We start from the raw sequence: 10,824 nt of genomic DNA on the forward strand, positions 1-10,824 counted from the left end.
ATATATATATATATATATATATATATATATATATAGACATTTTTATTGGTCATTTCAACCTCAGCATAATTTGTTTTAGCATTGATCGTAGTTGAATTTAAATTTTTTAAATAAAAATTTCAAAATAGCCATTCTTGTTGAATTTTGTAGTTTTTATCCCTGAATTTGTAGCCATACTGAAACCAATATTGCTATCATATTTTTAAGTAATGTAAATTTTGGTTCTTTTCACTTTGAAGTATTTCCAGCTCTCAATTTTTTGGTGGTAGAGATCTCGATTTTGGAGCAGATGACCCAAGTTTGAATCCATACGATAACACAAAATATTCCCTGCACAATAAGCTGAGGTTGAATTATAAGAGTGACAGTCAATCCCTTAATTTGGATGGTGGATTGTATGGTGCTGCTGACTGGCTGCCTTCCCTCTGGTCAGTAGTTCAAAATTAGGAATGATGGTAGCCTTAGTAGCTTTGCCATAAATCCAAAATCCAATATATATATTTGTTTTGTGTAAACTGAAAGTAGACTAGAATAACAGCTTATTTCATGCCTGAGTTGATCAATCAAAAATACATTCATATTGTTGAAAAGTTAGTTTTATACTTGGGGTTAACATCAGAATTTTTGTGTGATTTAAACTATTGAACTGTTAGTTTGTGTTTTTTAGCTATCCAAATTATATGAAGAGAACAGTTCACTACTTGGAAAACATATTGCTCGTGCTCAGCAGCTACAGAATGAAGAAATAAACCTTCCTAACACTGTTGAGGTGTGTAAGTTATTTTCTTTTACACTTTATAAGGTTTTTTTGTCATGTGATGTGTGTTTACAGTCTAATTTGTTTTGTTTTTTTTCAGTTTATTATATGGTTTTCAGCTTAAAATGAAGATTGGCTAATTAAAGCAAACTAGATAAAACAGTGCTAATGAATTTTGTAGAGCCTAGATTTAATTTTACTGTTGTTGTTGAAGTTGGATTTTAAAACAATAGAAAACAATTTAAATCTGTAGTTATAATTCTAACAGTGTTTGTGTTGACAGGCAGGGGTGGGGCAAATACTGAAGATCAGTAATCGAATACAAATACGAATGCTTCATATTTTTATAAATACAAAAATGAATACGGGAAAAATACTAAGTAATTGAATACGAATACATAGGAATGTATTCATGAATACTTTATCACGTAATATGCAATAATTATAAAACAGCAGATGATAAGATTTCTATACTTTTATTTTATTGATACTGAAACAAACAAAATGTGAACAAATAATAATATTTTAATTTTTCAAAAAAGCAATAACAAAGTTTTAGAACTGAAAATATATTTTTAAAGGAGACTTATAGATATTATAACTGCCTATTGTTGTTTCTGAACATCAGTCTCTCAAGTATCTTGTCAGTGAGGTGGCAGCAATCAGGTCTGAGGGTTTTGCCTTTGATGCTAAACAAGTACTCAACAGGGGCAGAGGATGCTGGAACACTCAGGTAGCATTTGGCTAGTAGAGATGGGTTAGGTATGTTTTTTTTCCTCGATCTATCTAGACGGTTGCTTTCTACAGGAATGCAAGGACCATCAAGGTAGGTGTTGACCTCTGTATCCTCTGAAGATGAGGTGGATGGTTTCTTGGAAGCAGCAAAGAAACTGAAGAGCTTACTTCTTTAGTGAGTGGGTGGAGGACTTAAAGTCCTCTTTTGGTTCCATGGTTGTAAGATTATGTGTTAAGGAAATTTTCTTGACTTCTTGCTGCAGGCGCATTCCATTGAATTCATAGACCATAGGTCTATTGAAACACTAGTCAAGTTTAAATCTGGGATCCACTGCTGCAGCCAAGCAGAAGACACTTCGTTGCTCATACTGAGTCATCTGGGTATGAACAGATTTCTTCAGTGCAGCGACAATTCAACCTTTTTTGTCAGACTGGTTTCAAAAAGTGAAGGTTTCTTTAGACAGCTTATTATTTGAAACTTTTTAAGAATAAAAGCCACATTTCAGCTCTGCTTCCTTCATAATATTTTCTTTTACATTGGAATGTAAGGAAATCCTTAAGTAATTCATGATAAGTAGTTGTTTTAACCTGACTTTTTATTGTGATGAGACTGTAGTTAGTTTTCAAAACTGTTTATTAATTTCAGTAATTTGAAGGGAAAATATCATTAGGCACTCCTTCTCATTTCATTTGAACTGTATTTTAGTTGGTACTCTATTAGACTGGTCATAGGATTATGACAAGACGTAGTTCAAGTCCATTTGTCCAATAAATATTTCAATGTTTTTAATATGCATTGGAGTAACAGTCATAACTTGTCATTGGTTATTTATCTCCAATCTGTTTGGAAAAATGTTAATTTGAAGACATTATTTGCCATTAAGTGGCATCATAAAGCCATGAGAATATACAGTTCCTCTACATGTTGGTACACAAAGAAATTGATTATATTTTTTTTTTTGGTTATTTATTTATTTATCATTTCTGTGACTTATTTGCAGGAGATGCAGTTCCTGTATTTGAAGTTGCAGGAAGACCTTATAACAGCTCTCATAGCAAAAGAAAAAATAGAGGAAGGGTTGAAGAGTGAAATTCTCTTTCTCAGAGATGAGATCATGGCAGAACAGAATGCTAAAGAGACAATGGAAGACACACTAACTCAAGAAAATGACACTCTGCGAGAACAATTAAGTAAGTCTGATATATTTGTTAGACAGTGCTTGATGACTTTCACATATTTAATGTGAAAGCAAAGAAGAATATGTTATGCCAACCACACTACATCTGCCATACCCAGTGCTGATGAGGCCTTTCACCCAACACCAGGGTTCTTCAGACTGGCTGGGTTGTAACAGGCATAATTATGGACTAGACACTGTACATATCATCAGTTTTCATGAACAACATCTGTTAGAGCATGAATCATATTAAGCAAGTGTATTGTAATTATTATCAATTTTATTTAAGTCATTTACAAATCAGATTTTTAGGCTTGGATTACTAACGCAACATTATTTATTTTAACACATTTTATTTATTATTATTATTTTATTAGAATTAACTTTATTATCATTACTTCAACAAAAAGTATATTCCAGAGGCTTTGTAATTTTGTTTCTCCCAAGCAAAAATGGATAGCGTAACACAGTCAAAACTTTAATGGGTTTGAGAATTAGCAGATTATTCTTAACCTGAAGGTGATGTACTTTTGGTGATATAAAGTTGTTGTTGTTTTTTACTCTTTGGCTAAAATTCATCAATCTCTTTGTTTTCCTTTGGGAGCTGTGTTGCTTCCACTTCCAACTCAGGGTTATAAAATACATTACAATCTCTCTATTCACAACTGGACAGCTGTTTTACTTTCAAGGGTTATAAAATACACAATAATAATTTACAGACATCAGATTAACTATGTTACTCTCACTGTATAACTTGATGTTTGCATGTTGAGAACTTTTAGTTTTTACCATGTTAGCCTCATGACTTCTAACTCAAGGGCTATAAGATACATCATAATCACTTACAGGCACGAGGTTAGGTACACTGGTGTCACTACTTAACTCACTGTATATGGAATTAGTCATTTTAACATTCTTGCAACTACCATGAAACTATACATACTATAACTTTTAATGTAGTAAGTGTATCTTCACAAACTTTGACAAGCTTTTTATAAACGTTATGAGTTTTCTGTGTACAAAAAAATCAGATTTTTTTTAATTAAGTGTTTTTACTAAAAATTTATCTATGAATTTATGGAGTCTGAGAGTGACTGAGACTTTCTAGAAAATTCACTGTTACGTAACAATACTGAGCTACATTTAGACATTTAAGTATATACATATATTGTTGATTCTTACTCTCGAGAATCTTCTGCAACTCTGGAGGATAGGCGGGAGTTTCGCAATACATATTTAACACTATAAGTTATGCATGTTTTAAAATATAAGCTCAATCCAACAAACGTTGACATTAAAATAAATATATGACAACAAATTCGTTACACATGTTACAATTATAAAATACTATTTCTAACTTTCAGTTTTCAAATTTCATTTATATAATCTCTAGAACCTCCTAAATGAATATCAAAAGTTTTTTAATATCAAATATTTGTTATCAAATATTTTTGCTATTTTCACTGTGCTAACACTGTATTTAGGCTTGATCCATTTGACTAATCTTGTAACCACCACAAAAAAATACAAACAGCTAAATTACCCATTTTTTTTCCTTTCTAAAATGACTTCTTATCATTAAAGACAATTACACACTACTTATTCTTATAACCATAGCTAATACTATTCAATTCTCCTGGTCATTTAGATTTATTGCTTTACTACCACTTAGATTAGTGCCAAAGCAAATCATTACAGTGGTGAGGCTTTGCATAAACACATCATTAAGTTACCAGGACACTCTGTTAAATTAAAACATGCTGCACTAGCAAGATCTATCCTAATAAGTATCTAATTTTTACATTTTAGTTACTTTTATAACAATAAATATAAAGTGTACCTACAAATCAATAAATGTAGTACTTATGTGTGGGTCTTATACTTTTTTTGCTCTGAAAGTCTCAATTAAAGTTAACCCTAGTTTTTTGTAAGGATGTTATTAGTACTTTATGTAATTTGTATTTATTTTGAATATGCAACTTAGAAATATTAAGATGCAAAAAACACATCCTGACTAAGCTATATGTGTGTTAAAATCATTTCTTTATCTTGTCAAGGCAACTTCAGTGATAGCTAACTATAAAACTGATGCAGTATAACTCAAAATTGGTTGTGAGAACAAGGCTAACAACACAAGAAAAGTAGTAAATTAATTTTTTTGTTTATAAATAATTCTATAGGAAGTGTCACAGAGAGAATTATTGACATTTTTAAAGACAGCATGTACTATGATGGGCATGGCAATTGAATTTCAGTTTATATCATATAACTCATCAAAGGAAAAAAAAATAGAAGATATACATTTTCGTTTTAGTTTGGGGATATCTAATGTATAAGTGTGTAAGCCCTTATATACTTAGAAAATAATATAGAGATGTGGAAAAAAATTCTAAAAGTGGCAATTTGGAGCAAAGAAGTGTCGCTTGATACGTAAAAATGAAGAATGAGAATTTATTTTAATAATTCCTATTAAAATTAAGAAATTAAATCTTATATAAAATCAAAATTTGAATTATAAACTACATTTGTTGCCAATTTTATTGATAGATGTTGATAATAAAGTTTTCAATGTAAGAAGGTTGTGAAATGTGAACTGTGACATACTCATATATGTAGGATTAACTTGATGGTTGTAATCTGAGAATTTTTAATTTTTTACTATGCTTCATTTATTTTTCTGATTATTATATTTTATTATTCAGCTGATTTGCAGAGAATAAATTCAGAACTAGAACTGGAAAAAACAAAAAGAAGAGAATTTGAACAGAAACTAAAAGAACTTGAATCTAAGTTTCTAGAGTCTCATGAAGAACAAGAGAAAAAAGTAACAGAGACTCGGATGAGTTTGGCTGAAGTTTCAGTACTTAAAGTAAGCAGGATTATTGGATAGAGAAGTTTAAGATAGGATTAACTGTAATTTCATGGCTCTATTTTTTCAAAGGTGTTTGATTTGTAACTTATTTGCATGAACAGATCATTATTGCAGGAATGTGAAAATTTTCCTGATATCATCTTCATCTCAGTCACCCATGAGATTAGTGTAAAACCAATGAGTTCAGACATTGGAAAGGGAGGGTAAGCTACCATTGCATGTTAACTGCTTTATTAGATTAGACATATTTGAATATCTGTACAGCAACAACAAGAATAGTAGCAGAATTAGCATTGCACTGATAGGAAAATACTGTGGTGATAGGTTATTGAAATTGATATTAGAGATGAAAAATATTTTGAACTTATTTTGATTTTACAACTATTTCGTTTTGTTATTCGTATAAAATTAGATCAAAGAAAAATCTTGTTACTGGGTTACTTTAAAATATCTTCCATTTTGGTAGTTTGGCCTACAATACATTTGTATTTATTTAAGTGAATCCAAATATGTGAGCTTAAAAGAAGTATAAAAATGAACATTAGATGGGTAAGTTTTAGCAGAATTATGTTTTAAAACTATGCTTTTAGTTTTAATAATTAGATTTTTACTGCTATCTTGTACTGAAACTGAACTGTCTAATCATGTGGAAAACTTCCTGCCTTAACTAATTTTACTGAATGTAACATCTAATCTAAAGGTTGACTTACTTAACATTGTTACCTGTGTCTGAAACAAAACTGTCTACTGACAGCTTCCAAAGGCGTAACAAAACATATTTAAACAAATTTCATATTTGCTTTTTATTTGTTACAACAGTCCACTAAATTCACTTATAACTGATGTTTAAATATGTTTGTTTTTGAAAAAATGTTTAATAAATGCTACTCTTGTTGGATGTTAAAGGTTGTATAGGAATTCTAATAATAATTTTAAAATTGCAATTACTGTTATTATTTACAGAAATTAGTTAACAACAACAAATTGAAACAGTTTGTAGTTGGTTACTGCTGTATTAATCAGAACGAGTTATTCTAGTGTAGAAAAAGCAATTAAACTATAACAGTAGTTTTTTATTAGCATTTTCATTTTTGTATAATGTCTGAATGTTTGATGTTATTCACAATAAAAATTAAGAAATCAAAGTAAGACATTTCTATAACTACTTTTCTTACAAAAACATATTTTAGGTGGTTTTTTTTTAAGTTGTATTTTCAGTTTCACAATCAATTTGATGCATATTTCAGAAACGTTTATGGGGTGGGAGGAAAGGTAGGGATAGGTTTATCAGCCTAAAAAACCCACACACTGGTTTTTCTTGGATTTACCCATTGGACACTTGTATGCTTGATTATTAAGTTATGAAATCTTTATGTGGAAAGTTATGGGATATCAAAAGCATTGATTAAATGAAGATAATATAGGTGGTATTGTCAAAAATATGGTTAGCTATGCACTTATCAGATTAATTATATCTATTAATCATAAGCATGTAGGGTGTTAAATGTGAATCATGTAGTATTCTGCAGTTAGGAAAAATCTTTTCATACTGTATTTTTGAATAGGCAGTTTGTTATTAATTCAGTAAGCATATTCTATTGTTTAACACGTTAGACACAACTGGAAGAAGAAGTTCGTCACTTGAAGTCCAAAATACAGAGCCTTCAGACAGATCTGGACAATAGTGAGGCAGTTCAAAGGGATTTTGTAAAGCTTTCTCAGTCATTACAGGTTAGTAAATTTACAAACTTTCTCAGCCACTACAATATAGCAAAACTTTAGGTTTGCTTTATCACTTCAGTTTAGTAAAGTTTCAAAGTTGTTTTAGTCACTGTAGGCAGGGCTGGATAAAGGGGAGTGTGTGGCCCAGAGACCCTACATTAATGTGCTTTTAAAATGTGCTATCTCAATGGTTAGCCAGCATGACTGACACACATAGACATGAGCTCAAAGCTCAGCTGAAGAGAAGGGCAGCTCATTGTATAGCATTATGCTAAAGTTAAAAAAAAAATCTATGATTGAAGAGGTAAGATTGAGCTTATTATCTGTGCTTCATCTTCTTGCAGAAGTATTTTCGTATGAACACTTACATACTTTCTTCCAATGTCTTGACAATGGCCAGATATTATAGCACAGATATAGTTAGGTGGATTCAACAAGACATAATTCATTAAACTAATTTATTTTAATAGGTTTATTGCCACAATTTCTTACAACCTAAAGCTGTGTTAATAGTTTGGGACTAATATTTTTTCATGTACACATAAACATTTGACTACTACAACCAATGAATTGTTGTTGCTGTTAAGTACAAAGCTACACAATGAGCTATTTGTGCTATGCTTATCACAGGTGTCAAAACCCAATTATTTGATCCCCCTCACCAGTGAGAAAGAAATAAAATATCACACAACTTAGTGATTAAAGAAGATACATATACTAGTGAACCCTAGGGCAAATGGCCCACATTTACAGGGCCACTATAATGCAAATTTAATGTTTGAACTACTATGTCACACTTTTTTTCAGTTTGATGATCATTGCTGCTTTAAAATGTAATTTCTTTAATGAAGTTATGAATGTTAATTAGTAGGCCTACTTATTTGCTTGATCTTATGTAAATCAATGCCAATTTTGATGTCCACTTTCGGGGAATCTCTGTAAAAGTGTTTTTGCAAAATACCTGGATTCCCTGAGGGGTTGGATGAAACATTTTACCTTTGTGCAAACCTCGGGGCTGAGATAATTTGTTCAGTACCTCTTAGAAGTAGGTGTGACTAGTGGTTTAGGAGGAGTTATGTGACACATACACACCCTGAATCTTATTATATATATATAAATGCCAGACCATAACTTTCTTGAATCAGTAATTTGTGTGCTATTGCATCACAATTAGAGTAATAATAATTTTGGTCACATCTTTCATTACTAGCCTTATAAAGATTTCCAGTAAGAAGTATCAACACAACATGCTTGCTTTGCCAGCTTAAGTGTGTTATACATCCATTCAGCAGTTAAACCTTTTGATGCAGATTTGATTTACAAGGAGCAAATTGTTTGATAACCAAACACATTAGACAATGTTGTATTGTTTCTGTGCATGATTGGGAATATTCTACAGTTTTTGTAACTCACTATCAAAGTCATGTAATTTCCACACCTGGAGATGGAAAGTTTTTCTTCTAATATTGGATTAGGGTTTTGATATCTGCAGTGGGCAGAGCAAAGAAAGCCCATTGTGTAGCTTTATGATTATTGGCAATTCATTGGTTGTAGTCAAATTTTTGCTATTTAAAAGAAGCTCCAAAAAATGTTACTGTTGTTAGATATTGAAAGTTGGATGGGAATTCTAAGGATAATTTTAAAATTGAAATTATTTTTGTTACTTACAAAAAATTAAAAGTTAACAATATTGGAACATTGAAACAATTCATAATGGACTACTGTTGTATTAAGCAGAACAAATTACTCTTGACCTTAAAAAATTTAAATATTACCTTTTTATTTTTCATATAAGAAACCAAAAGCTAATATTGTTGCTTGAACTTCTTCTTTTCTTTAAAAACAGAATCATTGGTCAATATTGATTTTAAATAGCTACAGATTTTCTCAGTCAATTCAGGTTTGTAAAATCTCAAATTTCTTAGTCACTACAGGTTAATAAAACTTCAGGTTCTCTCAGTTCACTTCCATTTAGTAGAGTTTTAGTCTTTACAGGTTATTAAATTTTCAAGTTTTCATGTTCTCTTCACACCTTAATGTGGATTTCTGTACATGGAAGGGAGATATCCCAAAGAAAAGTTCTTCTGGTACAGTTACATTTCCTGGAACCTGAACATAAAACATCACCCACGTTTGTAGTACATGGTAATCTGTGAAGGAGAGGAGAGAATCCTGGTAGTTGGAGTGGTTGCTAGGCAACATACCACTTTGGCTTTGAATTTTTGTAGATGGGAGGCCTTGGAGTGACTCCCTCAGTGTTTATTGGCTGGTAAATTTTGGCCAGTATTCGATGTCCTCACTGGTCGTTAAGAACATTATGCCTGTTACTAGTTCTAGGTTACAGTTCCCACAAAACCCTGGCATTGCTGCATTATCATAAGTATGTTGAGCTTTCACCTGTGTAGCATGTATCCTTGTTGGGTTATTTGATTGGTGGAATCATTGAGCACCAATCAAGTGAACATAAACTGCTGACTCTACAGACTCATACAGTCACCACCTTCTATTCCTGTATCTTAGTTTCAAATTCTCCAATATTTACCAGAAGCATCACTAGGCAAGATGTCTTCTTTTTACATTCAGAAGGTATACAGGCTAGTAAAGTTTCAAATTTTCTTGGTCCTTGCACCCCTTAATGTGGATTTCTGTACATGGTAAGGGGATCTCCCAGGGAAAAGTTCTGCTGGTACAGTTTCCTTCTCTGGAATCTGAAGATAAAACATCACTCACGGAAATAATAAAATATGTTGTGTTGTTTCATTTTCTGTTTTCTAGTTAAAGTATCTTTTGGTGTTTATCCGAAGTGCTAATCAAGTATTTGTAGTATAAAGTACATAATATGTGTGTGTATACAGGTTTAATGTTTCAAGTTTCCAGAAATATTTGTAAAAACGTTCTCATTCACTAAAGAATGAAGGTGTTTTTTAAAAATCTCAATAAAACAAAATGATGAGAATTTTTTAAATCTTTTTCTGTTACTAAGGAATAAATATAAGAATTTTGTTTCTCAACCAGTGCAGGTTATCAGTTGTTTTAAGATCTTCAAAGATATATTTTAAAACTTTGTTTTTTGCTAAAGAATAATGAATGTGATTTTGTAAAATTTTCTGTATTGTTAAGAATACTGATGCTATTGCTAAAGGATATTAATGTTTCAATCTTTCCAAACAGATTTGTAAAACTTTTCCAGAAACTTTGGGTATGATAAAGACTTGTCCTAAAAAAAGTCTTATTTATTTTATGAAGAAAAGGAGTTTTTTTTCCTGTTATATATATATATATATCAATAATTTCAGAGATAGGGGCTGTAAAGGAATTTGAACTGAAAATTTTATAGTTTGTAAATGAAATTAAAGGTATGTAATTTATAATTTAAACTTTATGTTCTTGTAGATGGAATTAGAGAAAATTAGACAGTCTGATAATGAAGTCAGATGGCAGCATGATGATGATGTTTCTTTTTGTAATCTGTGTAAAAAAGTTTTTCATTATCGCAAAGAAAAGGTGAGTGTTCCTATAGTGTGTGTATATACATATATATATATATATATATATATATA

General features: G+C 31.0%; 1 protein-coding gene across 5 annotated transcripts in view; it reads left to right on the plus strand.

Annotated features, from left to right (window-relative positions):
• LOC106460377 (rab GTPase-binding effector protein 1-like) overlaps positions 1 to 10,824 on the plus strand; it is a 94,232-nt gene that overhangs the window by 74,998 nt on the left and 8,410 nt on the right. For all 5 annotated transcript variants that reach the window (XM_022387084.1, XM_022387081.1, XM_022387082.1 and 2 more), the window contains exons 14-18: positions 668 to 769; positions 2,494 to 2,683; positions 5,373 to 5,539; positions 7,157 to 7,273; positions 10,658 to 10,768. In XM_022387084.1, the coding sequence (XP_022242792.1) occupies positions 668 to 769; positions 2,494 to 2,683; positions 5,373 to 5,539; positions 7,157 to 7,273; positions 10,658 to 10,768 (687 nt within the window). The remainder of the gene's footprint in view (positions 1 to 667; positions 770 to 2,493; positions 2,684 to 5,372; positions 5,540 to 7,156; positions 7,274 to 10,657; positions 10,769 to 10,824) is intronic.

This window comes from Limulus polyphemus, unplaced genomic scaffold (genome assembly GCF_000517525.1).
Source record: "Limulus polyphemus unplaced genomic scaffold, Limulus_polyphemus-2.1.2 Scaffold761, whole genome shotgun sequence".
Classification (NCBI taxonomy): Eukaryota; Metazoa; Arthropoda; class Merostomata; order Xiphosura; family Limulidae; genus Limulus; species Limulus polyphemus.